The 16,610-nt window shown below is 47.2% G+C and overlaps 3 protein-coding genes across 6 annotated transcripts in view; 1 reads left to right on the top strand and 2 right to left on the bottom strand.

Annotated features, from left to right (window-relative positions):
• Positions 1-16,610, bottom strand: part of ATP5PD (ATP synthase peripheral stalk subunit d) — a 92,627-nt gene that overhangs the window by 72,670 nt on the left and 3,347 nt on the right. The gene's annotated exons all lie outside the window — the stretch shown is intronic.
• NUP85 (nucleoporin 85) lies at positions 1,257-13,133 on the top strand. The gene is made up of 18 exons (XM_065852584.2): positions 1,257-1,444; positions 1,516-1,678; positions 2,243-2,313; positions 2,813-2,856; positions 3,643-3,712; positions 4,300-4,421; positions 4,777-4,911; positions 5,453-5,575; positions 5,940-6,071; positions 6,472-6,578; positions 6,860-6,943; positions 7,553-7,618; positions 8,078-8,229; positions 8,308-8,425; positions 9,729-9,829; positions 11,530-11,681; positions 12,270-12,356; positions 12,942-13,133. Exons 1-18 carry the CDS (start codon positions 1,318-1,320, stop codon positions 13,041-13,043), a joined length of 1,956 nt encoding a protein of 651 aa, XP_065708656.1. The 5' UTR covers positions 1,257-1,317; the 3' UTR covers positions 13,044-13,133.
• GGA3 (golgi associated, gamma adaptin ear containing, ARF binding protein 3) overlaps positions 11,529-16,610 on the bottom strand; it is a 21,671-nt gene continuing 16,589 nt past the window's right edge. For all 4 annotated transcript variants that reach the window (XM_065852120.2, XM_071816272.1, XM_071816274.1 and 1 more), the window contains one exon: positions 11,529-15,730. In XM_065852120.2, coding sequence (XP_065708192.1) covers positions 15,620-15,730 — 111 coding nt within the window. In that variant the 3' untranslated portion in view covers positions 11,529-15,619. The remainder of the gene's footprint in view (positions 15,731-16,610) is intronic.

The raw sequence follows: 16,610 nt of genomic DNA, 5'->3' as shown, positions 1-16,610 counted from the left end.
GCGTCTTCAAAAAGTCTGAGAGGGACTGGCTGCTTCTGGCTGTGAGCTCAGCAAGACAACATTGCTAAGATTTTTCGTATATCCCTGAGCGAGTTTGTGACGGATAGGCAAAAAGTGAGGGACATGCGGAGATGGGAAGGACAGCAGAATGGAAGGAACAGAGCAGCATGTGGTTAGTTCTATCACACCAACTTACTAACGGATACTGAAGTCCAACCCACAAGATACTCAAGTCCAACCAATAAGTACGTGAGCTCCCAGTTCACAGACAGGTGATCAGGAAGTCTCCAGTGATCTCCCCAGGCAAACTGCCCATCTCTGGGGGTATTAACCCCCATCCTGATCCCTGCCAGGCAAAGGAGGGGAAACGTCTCATGACCCTGAGTAAGCGAATAATGCATACGTGCACAGCAGAGCTCTCCCTGACACCTGTTAGTTTTTCTCCCCGACCTGCTGCGATGGATCTAATGCTTCATCACGCGTCCTTCTCCAACCAGTGGGCAACCCACGGGAGTCATGACACACAGCATGTCATTAGTCAGCTTTATCAAAGAGCTTCTGCATCTCTACAGAATGTCACCTTCAACAACCTGGAGGCTCATCTATCTTCAAGTGTTTGCAGTGCGTAAAGAAATAAGAGAAAGTGGTTATTACAAGGCAATCGAGTCAATGAAGTGAACACAACGACAACGTTGACTGAACAACTACATCACCGCGTGCCCAGAGCCAGCACCGCTTCCACGCGGCACTTAAACCGCCGACACAAGAAAATGAAGCAGATGGAGCAGCCGCCGTCCTCCCGCTCCTCCCCACCGGAGGCCAAGACGAGGTTCAGCGGGGCAGCAACACACCAGCCCCGGAGGCCTCGGGGGAGCTCCCCGCCCCTCGCCCCCGCTCAGAGACCCCCGAAGAGCACCTGCCCTCCCGCCTGACAGGGCTCCGGAGGCGCTGTCCGGCCCCTCAGCCGCGCTTGGCCTCAGGGAAGCGCCCGCGGCAGCTGCGGGCGAGAGCGGAGCGGGGCCCGGCCCCCCCCGGCCCGCCCCGCCGCCCCACTCCCGCCCCGCCGGGGGCCTTCGGAGCCGCCGGCGCTCCCGCGGAGAGGGGCCGGCGCCTGCCCGGAACCGGCGGAGACCCGCCTGGCACCCTCCCCCGGCCCCGGGACGGCGCCTCAGCTGGTGCCGGCAGCGCGGCGGGGGAGCGCCGGAGCGCTGCGGGACTCCGGGGCGACGCAGGCAGCGGCGCGGGCAGCACAGGCAGCGGCGCGGGCAGCCGCGGCGGGGCCTCCCCGTGCGGCGGGAACGGAGCGCGGCCGCCGCCATGGAGGAGCTGGACGCGGAGCCGCCGCTACTGGTGGTGCCGGGAGCGGACCCGTCCGCCAGGCAGCTGTGCTTCGCATGGGGCCCCGCGGAGGCACTGGTGTGTGAGACCCTGTTCGGCCGCAGAGGTGGGTGCCGGGCCGGGGTCGGGCCGGGCCGGGCGCTCGGGCCCGGGGAGCTGACGGGGGGTGTGTTGCAGGCACCGGGGACGGAGGGCCGAGCTCCTCCCGCCTCTTCGTGGTCCGCAAGGATCAGGACATCTACATCCAGACCCTGCGGAAACTCTTCAACGAGTCACACGGGATCTTCATCGGGCTGCAGCGGAGCGAGGAGGAGCTGGCGGGGAAGTCCAGGAAAGCACAGTGAGTGGGGCACAGAACCGCAGAACCGTTGAGGTTGGAAAAGGCCATTAAGATTATTGAGTCCAACCCTTAACCCAGCACTGCCAAGTCCACCGCTAAACCATGTCCCTAAGCACCACATCTACACGTTTTAGATACCTCCAGGGATGGTGACTCCACCACTTCCCAGTGCCTGTTCCAATGCCTGACAGCCCATTCAGTGAGATGGGGTGCGGGAGGGTGGGAAACACCCAATATCACTGCTCCTTCTCCAGCTGGGCAAATGCTGTTGACCTCATAAATCCAGACTGCTTAGAGCTGCTGGGAGCGGGAGCAGCAGCGTGGAAAAAATTACAGTTTCAGGGTAATTTTACAAAACAAGGCTTTGGTCTTTCCAGTAACCATGCTGACCAGCACCTTTGCGCATGTATGCAGCCACTGTGCACAGCCTCATTGACACCCGCTACATCCACCCAAGGACTGGGAGCGTCCACTGCTGCAGAGAAACCTGTGAGATTTCAGTGGACAGTGGGCATGAGACTAAAACTCAAACAGCTCTGACCATGGCCTTTTTGTGTTTGGCAGATTGGTTCAAGTGAGTAAAAACTACCGATCAGTGATAAGAGCCTGTATGGAGGACATGCACCAGGCAGCTAGTAAGTTAGTTTGTTCTCTTACTGAAATAAAAAGAAATGCTATATGTGATTTTAAAAATACCATTTCAATTGTAAGCTATTACAGCTACTGTAAAATAGCATGTGTAGATTTCAGTCATTATCAAGACTCCATTTCCATCCCCAAGATTTCCAAGTTGGTTTGTAAATCTGGTTGGAGATTTTTTTTTATATTTTTTTATATCTTGGGTTGCAGTTTTATGGCAAACTGAGTCCAAATTAACAGCTTGCTTCCTCCCTTCAAAGTGTGAGATTTTACTCTTTCCTTCCCTCCTTGCCTTGTAGCCATACCCAGGTTTGTACAATATTTATTTTTAAAAGTTGCAAATAAAATTTTATATAGAAGTTAGTTTTGCTGTGTATTCCTCTAGGTCTGTGCTTGACGAGCGATCAGGTATTGTCATATGTACTTATGAGCCCAGAAAGGGCTGTGAAATAAGGTAAATATGTTGCTTTTTGACTTTCCTTATTCTTCCTTCAGTTTCAGCCCGGGACCCCGCTCTGCACAGCCAGTATAGCACTCAGGTAACCTGCAGTCGTGTCACGTAGTCGCAACTCAACACGAATCACTGGCTGGTAAATTCACCAAGGCCAACACCAGATTTAGTTCTGGCTTAGTATATTGGATGCAGTTCATAGCCAAGAATACATAGGAATGAATACTTAGCTCCATTATTTCTATAACAATAAAAAGACGCCCAATGTCTGGATTCACTGCCATTTCTTAAACACATATTTAGTGTTAGAAGTGTGGTGTTTTCTTGCCGTCTGCAAGCCAGCTGTGAGCCGGTACTCACCTTTCTGAAACTTCACTTCTCAAACGCTCAGGTTGCAACAAACCGCATCAGAGCCTTGTAGCGAGCTCGAGATGTTCACCAGGAACTGTCAGACGCTGGGAGTGTTATGGGAAGAGCAGAGCGCTCGCAGGAGTTTTGTCCTGTTTGCTGCACTGATGTTGCTTAACTGGCCTTTCTCTCTCCCTTACTTTGCTGTCTGTAATGTTGTGTCTCAGGAGCACAAAAAGGCTGAAAAGAACACTTCCCATACTGTTTTGTAGTTCCCACTGATGACAGATTATCATCACATTTCACTATACAAACAGCTTTCTTATTTTCTGAGCTGAATGTGTGTAGACAGGTTGAGGTCTTTCTTTTCATTTGTGTCTCTGAAATGTCCATATGACATTTCTCTGTCTGTAAGAGCTGATCTTAACTGAACAATTGCTATGGGCAGCAGATACCTTTGTGTGGTTAAAAAAAAACCCTAACTGGAATAATTGCTAAATCTGAAATGTGGCCCTGCTTTCTTCAGGTGTCTATTCTCTCTGCAATGGAGCTGATCTGGAACCTGTGTGAGATTCTGTTTGTTGAAGCAGCTGCTGGTGAGCAGTGAACTATCCTGATGTTTAGATGGAAGGGGTTTTGTTTCCTTATTTGTTTGTTTAAAACGTGTGTAGCAGCTATTGTGTCATATCCTAATATGTTTTAGAGATATGACAAGTGTCAATAAGCCTTTTAATACCTCTTCTGGCTTAGTAAATTGTCTTCATATTATGTCAAGCTATCCAATTTGCCTTCTACTTTTTCCCATCATGACAATTAAATTGTCTCTTTTGCAGAAGGGTAGTGAAGAAAAGGGATGTCAAAAGTTTTTGCCTATTTGACTTTCAAGCATAAACACATCTTTAAGCATCAAGTATGCTGATACCAACTAACAATTTTATGCATTCTCTGATGCAATTCCTTTAATTTCAGGATGCCATTTCTGAAGTCAGTTTGTTTACACCAGCATTTTAAAGAAGTACATCATTTTTTAAGGAAATCACATTATGCAGACAAACATGTTACTTGCAGATAGAAATCTAATTAGTAAACCTCATCTAACGACTGTCAAACAAAGTTTGGAGCACGTAAAATAACAGTTTGGGAACAAATGGGGGAACTAACAGAATATCTTCTCTGTGTAAAGCTGGTCCCCTTCTGCTTCGCCTCCTTGACTGGGTTCGACTTCATGTCTGTGATGTGGACAACATGGTCCGGGAAGTTCTGAGCAGTGAAAATCCATCGAAACACGAGCTCTTCTGGAATGTGGTGAGTATCGTCACCTGTAAGATTCTTAAAAAGAATTCATGCCTGTGTGTTCTGCCTTCCTCCTCCCCACTTGACACTGGACTACATCTCAGGAGCTGATACCGAGGACACGGCTTCTGTCTGCCTGCGTAGGTTTTAAGATAAAACCATTCTGACGATCATCCTACCCCTCATTCGCGTCCTGATCTGTTCATTCTCCATAGAAGTCAAGAATTACGCCGTGGATTTGAATCGGGAGGGCCTACAGTTTAAGCATTGTAACTCCACTTGCCGAAATCGCAAGTCTAAGTTCCCCTCTGATGCTCCTCCTTGCAGCCTTGCGCAGTGTGGTGCTCACACACGGGTGTTTTTGCAGGTGGATGTCTTTGTGCTGCAAGGCCGAATGGACGAAGCACGGCACCTGCTCTCCAAGGAAGCCAGTGCCAATCCCACGTCCATGAACATGTACAGAATCTTGGATGACCTGATGAAGAAGATGCCTGTGCCCAGTGTATGTACAAAGTGGATTTCTTTCTTGCAGTTCCACTGGGAAAAGAGAACTGCCTCTGATGTGGTTCCTACAACATCACAATTTGTTCACAATCAAAACATCTCAGTCTTAACCCTTTCCAGTAATAATATTTATGTTCTTGAATTGCCCAAAAGTCCCAACCATTCAGATAAAAGCCTGCTAGGTGACAAACCAACGCAGTTAGAAAGATAATGTTTGCAGCAGGATATGTTATCTGGTTGTCTGAAACAGACACTGCTGAGAACTATTCTCTTTCTGAAGACTTTACCAGCAAAGTTTTCCCCTGTTTTAGTGATCTCCTTGTGGAGGAAAAATTGTGGCTGCATCACGGTAATCTCCCATAGTCTCTTCTTTGCCTTATTTAGGTGGGTAAAATAAGACACTGTAGAACGAGGAAAAACTTGATGGCAACCCCCTGTTTGGCTTTTTAGCATGAATGACTGTGAGTCCAGCCCAAATGCTCATTGTGATTTGACTTGGTGTTTCCTTTATTTTATGTGTCATCGTCGTCTCTGTTCAGCTCAGCAACACTCAGACACTGACTGAGATGGAGCTGAAATGGCAGCACTGGCATGAAGAATGTCAACGGTACCTACAGGATGGAACTTTTGCTTCCAATTCCCACATGGAATCCATCTGCAAGGTGTGTTTTTGCTGGGAAGGAAAGAATCTGTGGACAAGTATTGGATCCATCTTTGTGTATTTCAGAAGCCCTGTGTGGCCATAAGTAATATTCTTGATGATCTGTTATTTAAATCGGGAGATTTCAACCAGTCTTCTGTATCGTGTTCCGTTTTGCAACAGTCCCCACAAGCCTGGGCAGATTGTTTTCATGGCCAAGGCCATAAGGCTGGGTAGGAAACTGGGCTCTAGGAAGGATCTTTGTTATTTCATTTTGATTAAATTCTCAACTTTGCAAAATGGGAGTAAAGCCCATGAAGAGTTGATGGTGCAGTAGTGTACATTGCTGAATTTGCAGAATTACTCCTATGTTGTTCTCCTGTTAGATCCTGGTGGGAGATGAGGATGCCATACTGGAGAAGAAGGAACTCTTGACTACTTGGTACCACTTTCTGGTTACTCGACTCCTGTATTCCCATCCAACCGTGAAGCCAATGGAACTGCGGTTTTATGCACAGGCATGCAATGGAATTATTTTTATATTTTCTGCTGTTTCACACAAACAAGGGTTACCGTACCTGAAGAAAAAACTTTGTGAGGGTTGATATCTTACAGTAACTACGTAAGATGCTTCCTAGAATTCGTAAGTGGACTGGGAGACTGATATAGTGGACAAATAATCATTGAACACCAACTCTCGTCAGTGTCTAATGTTACCAGTCTTGTTCCTAAAAATTGTTTTCCCAGATTCCTTATGCTAAAATAAGGAAAAATTCTTTTTTGTTAATGTGTTCAGTCTCTATGACGTATTATTTCCCATAAAATAACCTAGAGTATGCTGCTAAATCCAAATTAATGTCTTCCTTTTACCATCTCACAACTTCTGCTTTTATCATGTCTTGTAATCTTATTCCACAGTCTAGTATGGACCTGTTCCTGGGAGGAGAAAGCAGCCCTGAGCCTCTAGACACAATTTTAATGGCAGCCTTTGAATTTGAGATGCATCAAGTGATCAAGGAATGCAGGTTGAGTTTTAAGGTTTTTACTTCTATGTGCACTCACTGCAATAGTATTTGGGGTAGAGGATATGGGTACAGGCCACCCCATCACCCTTTCAAAGAATTCAGCGAGAACACATGAAGCAGGCAGCAATTAAAAGTGTTCCATTAGGTCCGGGGCATTGCAACCAGACGTTTTACTGTAATAGAGCTTCTGTATAGATAAGAAACGCCTGTGGAAAACCTGACACATTCCTTGGCAGCAGTAGGCTTAGATTTTTTCTTTCTTTTGCTTGCTTCAAATACAGCATCGCCCTGAGCAACTGGTGGTTTGTGGCTCATCTGACTGACCTCCTGGATCACTGCAAACTCCTGCAGTCTCACAATCTCTAGTGAGTATTTGTGCTGATCATTCAAGTATGACAGAAACAGCACGTGGATTTTGGTTAAAAAGGAGCATTTTGGGCATATACAGAAGGAGAATAAAGTTGCTGCATGTGCCTCTGAAGTTACGGGCAACCCAGATGCTCTAACAAGCAGCAGCAGTTGCTCATCTCATGCACTTGACATGCTATTCAACCGTGCCTCAGTACAGTGTTAGGATTTTTTAAAAATATAATTTTATCTGAAATATAATCAAGGGCCCAAATGTTTGTGATTATTGGAAATGGTGAGAAACTCATCTAAAAAGAGTTTCCATACTTATGCATTGAATAAATTTAAGTTTGAGCAATTGATTTTTGCTATCTGAATGTCCTTCAAGTTTTAGTTTCTTAAAGCACTTCCTCTAAGTTATATTTGCTAAGTGCTGTAAATATTTGGCAGGTCTCCCCAAAGAGAAAGCTGACCTGCATGCTTAGGCCTGAGGTACAAAGCTTATTACGACAGCCCATGAGAAAACACACTGCATAAATTAAAAGTACTTGTGAAATAAAGTCAGCAGTGTTTTTCCAATGAGGTACAACTAATAACACCTGGTTCTTTTCTCTTTTCCACCCCAGTTTTGGTTCAAACATGCGTGAATTCCTCCTGCTAGAGTATGCCTCAGGACTCTTCTCCCATCACAGGTAACAACTTTTTTTACTCAGAGGATAGACTGACATCAAGGCAGCCCAAGCAAATTCATGTTAATGAAGTAAAAAGGCAAAACTTACAGAAGCTAGCGTTAGGATTTCAGCATCCTTGAGGGATCGTACAACCCTGGCCTGTTCCCTTTCCTGCATTACAGGCACGAGCTGTCTGTTAGAACCCACCAAGCGTGTTGGCCAGGGCAGCATTGCTCCTGCCACTGGGGCTTTTTTTGGTACAGAGCAACTTGTACCAAAGCACCTGTGAGGTGCAGGTATTCCCAATGTGTATAACAGGCAGCTGGTATTTCATAGAAAGTAAAAGCCTTTTTAGGTCTGAATACCAAGTTAATCAGAGCTGTTATTAATGCAGACTCAGATTCTCTTTGTGGCTTTACTGTTGTGCCTATTTAAGATTTATATCACTGGAATGCCTGATGATTTTTTTGCCTCTCTCAGCCTGTGGCAGCTGGGGGTAGATTACTTTGACCACTGTCCAGAATACGGCAGGGTGTATTTGGAGCTTCACATTGAGCGGATACCCCTCAACACCGAACAGAAGGCCCTCAAAGTGCTGAGGATCTGCGAGCAGAGACAGATGCACGAACAAGGTGATTGATTCTTAAATCTCACTGTTTCGTACCGATACAAGTGGAACTGCTGAAACTAATTCTGTGTTTTCTCCTAAGTTCGTAGCATCTGCAAAATCATGGCCATGAAAGCTCTGCGGAATAACCGCTTGGGCTCTGCCCTGTCGTGGAGCATCAGAGCTAAAGATGCAGCTTTTGCTACGCTCATATCTGACCGGTGAGTCTGAGCTGAAGCTCTGGGATGGCGGCTGCTGCATGGGGTGGAAGGGGTGGGAGAGGCAGCAGCTCCACCGTGGCCCAGAGAAGGGGAATTATCTTTCCCTCAGACCAAGTACCTGCTTCTGGACTAGAAAAAGGCATCCATGGGTACTCTCATATGCAATACCCTGTTTCTTTTGTACACTGTTTCACTTCATGAAATCCAGAAATCAAACAGACTGGCCTTATCTCACAGTCCAATCCTCTTAGACCTTGCTTTGATAAACCTTTATTTTGGCAATATCTCTGGCAATATCACTGCCCTTTCATTTGCTCCAATGTGGCTGTCTGATGGAACCAGGAAACTGGTTTGGGTGGAGGATAATCCCCTTCTGTGCTTTATTCAGATTATTTTTAATCAGTCTGGTTCACCATACAGTCTCCAAACAAGTCAGTGGGAGCCACTTAAGCCACCATTTCTGCAAAAGAACCTCAAACCACAATTATACATAAAAAAGAGTAAAGTTTCATCATGTCCCTGGTTTCGCATAAACTTGTCACAATATCTGACCTTGCAGGGGTGGAAAGGTTGTTACAAAATTGAAGATGCTAACGCTTAGCTTAGGCCTAGACAAAAGCTATGGCAACTCTCTTTATGCTTTTCAATCTCTAGCAACCCAGGTCATGTATTTTTCTGCTAATTGGAAATAGGCAGGTACGAATTGCTTTGCATAGAGTATAATTTTGAAATGACACTCTGGGTAGGTGGCCAGGCAATTCTCTGGCCTCAGCAGTGAAAAAAAGGGAGTAGGAAGACATTGCTGCTGGTTTGTGGTGGTTTGGGGTTTATTTGTTCTTTGGGGGAGTGGGAATCATCTTTTCTTCAGCAGAAGGTGCGAGAAAGCCATCGCAGGAAGCAGCTCTGAAAACAGCATAATGAAGGCTGTGACAAAAGAGATGAAAAGCTTTTAGAATTGTTTTTGTTCCTGCTGCTTATCAACCTTTTTACACAGCAGAAAAATAGAACATTTGCTATGATCTATGAGTGTTATTTATGCATCCACCAGCCTCAGCTTCCTGTGCGCCTTCCTTCGTTTACTCCTTTTAAAGAACAGATCTCAACTACCACAAAACCTAGAAAAATGAAACACACTACACCAGTTCATTGGCCGCTCCCAGGAAATGTCTTCTGAAACCCTTACGCCAGGTTAAGATGGAACTCTGTTGTATAGTAAAGTTTTCTGGGAGGGGATTAGGAGATACAAAATAATGTGGACAGTGTTCTCCCCTCCAAGCTGTCACTGTGTTTTATTTTCCCCTAGATTCCTGAAGGACTATTGTGAAAGGGGATCCTTCTCTGACTTGGACCTCATTGATAATTTGGGACCATCCATGCTGCTCAGTGACCGGCTGACATTTCTTGGTAAGAAGTGTCTCCAGTTTTCATTCTGGTCTGTTATTTAGAACGCAGTTAACTCTGTGGAATTGTCTGGATTTGTCTCTTCCTCTGTCTGGCTGTGACCTGTTTGAGTGATGAGGGGAAGGCAAATGATGGGAGGTGATTTGGGATGCAGCCTGCTCGCATTTCCACCTGCACTCACAGTAGGGATCTGTTCTGTGCTGCTTTGAGCAGGGTGGCCTCGAATTCTGGCACTTGCAGGCTTCCCCTTGCTTAGTCTTTTTCCAGACTGTGTCATTACCTGGAGAGACTTTGAAATACTAACTAACACAGTCTGGAAGACCTTTGGGGGCTTCTTTAAATGAATAAACCACTGGTTTAAATTATTTTGACAATGTGATAATTTTACTAACTTCTCCAAAATGCCAGCATCTTTGGTTCCATGTGCCAGTTCCAAGCTCACTCAAACAAAAGATCTCTGACCCTGGCACCAGAGCGATGGTGCCAAGCAGCAGCTGAGGCCTCTTGCTCGTTCCCTTTCCACACCACAGCTTCCTTTGGCTGGCACGAGCGTGCGCTTTGCTCACCTGCCCGCAGCTGCTCTGTGCCCTTTGATTAACGGACCAAAAGGAAATGGAGCTACAATGTGCCTGTGGCAGTTACTGAGCCCAATTATTGTGGCCGAAATCTAAGAGGAATTTGGAATAGCAGGTGCAGTTAGACTGACTCCCTTCTGGCTGACAGCAGCATGACACGGAGGGTTTATCCTGAGTTTGATCTGTTCCCTTTTGGGTCAAGCTTGCAAAACTGGAACTATTTCCTTCATTTAAACCTTATCCTAAATTAAGCCTAGAAGCTGACTGTGACTTACCCAATTGGGAATCCCTCAGATCCCTGTATGCCCAGTGTCACCCTTGCATCAGCCTCAAAGATCTGTAGTTCAATTGTGTAATTGTGTTTATAGAGAAATTAACCTCCCTTTCTGTTTTTTATAAAAAAATCCTGAAAGGCCTGAAAATGTTTCTGCTTCTTTTTTTTTTCCTTTTGAGGTTTTAAAAACATCAGGTGTACTTTTCCTGGATGGTTTTCATGTCTCTATCTTGAGCTCAAGCATTAGTCAAAGTTGAATCTGAATGGGACTCATTACTTCCAGTATTTTGACAGTTTAGTGGATACAAACAAAGCCACAAGAAAAAGAAATCACTTTCATCCTCAGCCAGTTCTCATGTGCTGGATATTGACCAAACTAATTCTTAGCAAAAGCAGAACTTTCCACATTAACAAAGATCTCAGTTTCCATTTAAGCCATCAGGAGACAATGAAGCCTTTCAGACCTCCTGATACTCTGCCATATCGAGAAGAACATTCACCCCCTCACCTCCTGTCCCCATTTTTTGCAGACACCACCAGTCTCTCTAAGCCTCTCGTGCTGTTGCTCACGCTGCAAACGCTCAGCACACCAGACAGTATCCACTAGTGAACAGGCTGGTTCAAACAAACCTTACATCAAACAGTAGCGGGTTTTTTGGCTGCATTTTCAGCACTTTAACCTTTCATCATGCCCAAGATTCCCATTCCCTCAGACGCAGCTCCTTTGGAGCCTCCTGTCATTTGGGGTGAGTTCAGGCACAGGCTTCGCGGGAGCAAAGGGACCTCCCGCCATCCCGTCCCCCAGGTCTGACAGACACTGACGCCTTTTACCCTTCACCAACACCCGTGTGCAGGGAAGTACCGAGAGTTCCACCGGCTGTACGGGGAGAAGCGGTTCTCGGAAGCTGCCCGCTTGCTTCTGATGCTGATGACGGCTCGCATCGCTCCCCGCTCCTTCTGGATGACGCTGCTGACAGACGCCCTTCCCCTGCTGGAGCAGAAAGAGGTGAGCAGCCGGTGACGTGCGACAAAGCCCCCCACACCCTCCCCTTTCCTCCTGACAAGGTATCTCAAAGTGGTGACCCCCACTTTGGACCTCCAGGCTAAGACTTGAAGAACTGTTCACGGCAGTTCTGGACCGGCACAGCCACCCAAATGTCCTGTCTGTGGGCGCACAAAGGACCCAGGAGAGGACAATCAACTCTAAACTTGGTTTCCTGGAATACCTGTGTGCTGATAATTTAAATGCACACTGAATCCAGTTCCTTCTGGTACTTGAAGATTTTTCTAGCGTGCGTCCTTCTTCTAAACTCAGTTTTTTGCTTTTAAGATCCATCAAGAACGCAGCAGTTCAGTATTAATAATGACAGACCCATGTGCTCTGAGCTCACAGCTGACCCCGCTTTGTGCAGGAGGTGGCACTAGAGACCTCCCAAAATCACTTAGAGCCTGAAGGATCCTCTGATCCTGGGATGTAAAGGGTCAGAGTGGATCAGTGGGAGCGTGAAAGCATTCTCTGCCTCTCAGTTATCTTCTCAGACTCTCTGATGTCCTTAAACTTGATCATTTTCAGTAAATACTTTCATTTCTACAGGTGATATTTTCAGCAGAGCAGACTTATGAGTTGATGCGATGCCTGGAAGACCTGACCGCAGGGAAGTCGGATAAGCAGAAATTCCAGGTAGCTCGTGTTTTGAGGACAGCGGGATAATGAACTGGTGGGGCTGTGTAGAGGGGCGGGGAAAGCAACCTCTAAATTTATATTCTAGGGTGGCGGGGTCAGAAAAGAGGGAGAGCCCGAGCTACTGAGGCTTTTTGAAGGCCAAATGGGGCATCATCCAGAGATATTTCAGTGTACGCAAACCCAGTAGAAGAGAACTCCTCACCGTCCTGCTGACTGGGACTGGACTGTGATGCTTTTCCAAGATAAATAATTGCAAGTTACATGGGCAATTAAAAGCTGAGGAGCTGCCACTAAACAGCTCCAGCTCTGAAACGTTCGAGGCATGGAACAGGGAGCCATTTGCTCCCCATGCAAACCTCTGCAGCTGCCAAAAGAAGAAAAGGCTTGGCAGTGCTGTCTTGCATTGAGCTAAAAAGTAGGAAATGTAGCTTTTCCTCTTGTCAGGAGGTCCCTGTACAGGTAATTACACAGGTGCTCTCCCTCCTAAGGACCTGCGTCCTCGCTTCCCAAACCCAGAGAGAGAACCTGCTGCCAGGCCGTTCCTGTGTGCAGCAGCCTGACCCAAACTCTGCTCGCTTCCAGGAGGAGGATGTCGAGACGATGAAAGTGGAGATGCTGAGACTGGCTCTTGCACGAAATCTCGCTCGAGTCATCATCAAAGAAGGCACGTTGGAAGGATCCTGAAGATGGCTGGATGTGATTTTACTCTTCCTCTGTGGCTCGCTGTACATAAACCTGCCTGCTTTTTTTCGAATAAATGTCTTCTTTTGCTTATTGCTTGGGGAATTGTTCTTGTCTTCCATAAACGTAACTTCAAAAAAATGTAAATATAACTTTGAAGAAGGAGCTGCATAAAAACGTTAAGGTTGCTTGTTCCAACATGGTCTGGCAGCCCCCTCCCTGGTAATGTAAACCTCATTACCAACGGCAGCAGTACCGTGGCTTTTTCAGTTGCTTTGGCTCTAATACCCAGAACTGAAATTAAGCCCAGCTTTAAACCACTGTGGTTTTAGAAAAGAGTAACTTCTCCATTTCTGCTTAGTTCGGACGGTGTAGAGACGATGGGTTGAGTTTGAGGGCCATCCACAGAGCAAAGTAGGGAAAACGATTTATTGAACATGCAGCAGAACAAATGCATTTGAGATGTAGATACAGTTACGGCTGTTCGGTATGAAGCAGGAACCTCACCCTACAGACAAGGAACATTCATAGTTTAATTTCCGAAGCTTTTAACAACGCGTTTCCACGCAGCGAGACTACAGCACCTCTCCGTTTGGCTGTACAGCGCGGGCAGCGCGCTGCCGTTAACACTGAGAACAAAGCCGTCCTGCAGAAAGCACGCGTGCTCTTCTGCCTTCCTCAAAGTCACAGTGAGATTCACACGTAGGCATCTAAAGCAGCGAAACCCCTTCCTCAGGACACGCTGCCGTGACCCAAGCACCGTCCCCACGCCTACTGCATCTAAAGTGCCGGCAAGAACACATCTGAGGCAGAAAGAACTCTCTCTGTGTCCCCTATCCTAGTCCATCAATTTAAAAGCACTTTAATGATCCAAACAACTTACCCATCCCTCTCACCTGCCTTCTACATCGGGCAGCTGACCAGGCCGGGCTGTTCATGAGCTTCAGGTCAAGCATTTACAGCAAGTTCCTTGGCCAAGCTTTCATTGCACCTTCAGGCCTTCTACAACCGCGGGACCTCAGGCCTTGGAATCCACCCAATTTTTCACCTCTAGTGATTTTTTACTTCGCAACACAGTAAATTCAGCTACAAATAACTCCAAGCTGCATTTGCGGTAATGGGTTTTACAGCCGCCATTAATTCCAGCAGCATGTTCTCTGGAGTCTCCCTACGACAGGCAGGGTCTGCTGTACGGATTTTCTCAGTGCTTTAGCAGCTGCTCCCACTCACAGTGTGGTAAGAGCTGCTGCTTGACAGCACTGTTAGAGAAGCTGAGCTTAGTGCCCGAAGTCCTGCTCTGTGCTTTTGTCAAAGGATGTTAAAAACCCCAGGTTAATTTAAAATAGCCTGTCTCAAAGCTAGCTGAGGCACTGCTTGAGATGGGGAGTGGGGAGGGAGAAGGAAGGGGCTGCTGGAATCAAGTTTTGGTGATTTAAATGTAAGTTTCTGTGCGACAGCAGCTGGAGGGGTCAGCGCAGAACTGCCCTCCCGCTTGTGCAGACGGTCACGCTGAGCCACTGAACAGAGGGCACAGGTAAACAGCACTAAACCCAGCACATGCGTTGTCACAGCCCAGCGCAGCTTCTTCCCTTTCCCTGTCCGCTTGTTTCTAGTTAGACATCCTGTAGCTCTATTATTTACATCTTGGATGTCATCATCTCAATAAAACACTGTATTCAACTATAACAATACTGCCTGCGTGAGGGGACACGAGGGTCATCACTCCTTATCCCTGGATTCGGTCACTGGACCCCATTAGTGATTGTAAAGACGTCTCTGCGCTCCGGCTGCTGTCCTCCACCAACACTGACCGCTCCTTCCCAGCCCCGCTCACCTCCTCACCACACATTTCCTCTATCGAATGCAATGAAGGCAGAAAAATAACCAGTGTAACCATTTGCATACAAAACTCAGCCCCAGCTGCCCCAAACGGATACAACACGGAGGCAGCAAGCAGCATCGAATAAATAAACCAACTAAAGATACAGCAGTGTCGCACAGCACAGAGTGAGGGGCTGCTCACGTTGGCCATTGGGAGGGGAAGGGATGGAGCTAAGTGCCAGCTCAGTGTAAAAAAAACCACAAGCGTTCCCTCGTTATTGCTCAACATGCTTAGCGGGTCCGTCTGGTGCTGGGGAGGGGCGCTGCAGGGAGGGCTCTGCGCCGAGGAAGCTCATGGCAGCATCATCGCCCCCCCAGCCTGTCGGCATCTCTGGACAGCAGCGCAGGAACAGGCCAACTAAACCCCCTCCTGCTGACAGGTCTCCCCTCAAAATACAATAACTTCAAGTTTAATAGAGTGGAAGATAGAACCAGATTCGCCCGGAGGTCAAGATAAAAGCAGCCAGCGCTGCCTGCAACCAGCTGCCACGCAGTTCACGCTTGGCATAAATGTCCCAGGACCCCTTCGATGTGGGGAAAACATTCTGGACTAAAGCTACAAGCGGAGTGGTCAGGACATGTAAACAAAGCTGAACGTCACCAGTGGATAGCACGTGTGTCCCTCCCCACGTCACATTCATTCCAGTCCCGTGGGATGCTCCCCTGGTCCTGTCACAGTCTCTGGCAGTGTCCCAAGGTCATAGATGCCCCCACTGCTCTACTGGGGGGAACTGATCCACTTCGCCAACCTCTGTGCTGGGCTGGTCTCCCAGGGTGAAGGTCAATCTGTACCGCAGCCTCACCTTCTCCTGCGGGAAAGACAAAACCCAAGAGCAACGTGAGAGCAGCTCCTGAACACAACACTTCACTGTGACAGCTCTGCAGAGAGCACAACGCTCCTGTTGCACACAACCTTCCTGTTGCACACAACCTTGGCCACCTTCCCCTTGCTAATCTCAGCTATTTAGCAAATCTGAGTTATTTACCTTACAGTTTTTATACCACAAAAGCTTTATTGCTTAGCAGGGAACAGCAGGAGAAAAGCAGGGATAACCTGTGATAACAGCACCCACCGCTCAGCTGCTCTCGGGTGAGCCTGAAGAACAGTGCTGGAATAGTTCAACATGCTCAAAATTAAATCCCTCATCATGGGAAGGAAGATAGAGCAGTTCCTGCTCCGCAAAATTCCTCGTGAAAGAGGCAGGAGCTGGGGCCCGTCCTCCACTGGGGGATCGCCATGCACCTCGCAAAGGTTTTCAAGAATCCAGCAAAGCCCTCTGACATTTATCCTTTTGGATCTCAAACCTTTCAGCTGACACTTCAGGGACCCTTTTGCTGTAATTCTCAAGTGACATATAGATTTGTCAAATAATTAGAAACTACTTCAGCTTTGAGGTTTACAGAGCAGGCTACTTAAATGAGTAAATACAGCAAGAAAAAAACGCTACTCAGAAAATAAAGAGTTAACCACGTTGTTTCCCTGGTCACAGGTACATCCTCAAAGAATAACAGAACAGACACGATCTGACGTTTGTCTGTTGGTTCATGTCTGTCAGGCTACAGCCTGGACACAGCAATAGTATTTCTACAGCAGCAGCTACTTTGACATCAATCTAATGATCAGCAAAGCCAGGCTCTTCCAGCGCACAAGTGCCCGACACAGCTCTGAGCGCCACCCTTTAAGCTGAG

This window comes from Patagioenas fasciata, chromosome 18 (assembly GCF_037038585.1).
Source record: "Patagioenas fasciata isolate bPatFas1 chromosome 18, bPatFas1.hap1, whole genome shotgun sequence".
NCBI classification, from domain to species: Eukaryota; Metazoa; Chordata; class Aves; order Columbiformes; family Columbidae; genus Patagioenas; species Patagioenas fasciata.
This window is presented reverse-complemented; position numbering and strand designations above follow the sequence as displayed.

Coding starts and splice junctions, on each gene's coding strand:
- NUP85 (XM_065852584.2), top strand. CDS start 1,318: ATGGAGGAGCTGGACGCGGAGCCGCCGCTACTGGTGGTGCCGGGAGCG. Junction 6,944..7,552: donor CTGCAGTCTCACAATCTCTA/GTGAGTATTTGT, acceptor TTTCCACCCCAG/TTTTGGTTCAAACATGCGTG. Junction 7,619..8,077: donor GGACTCTTCTCCCATCACAG/GTAACAACTTTT, acceptor TGCCTCTCTCAG/CCTGTGGCAGCTGGGGGTAG.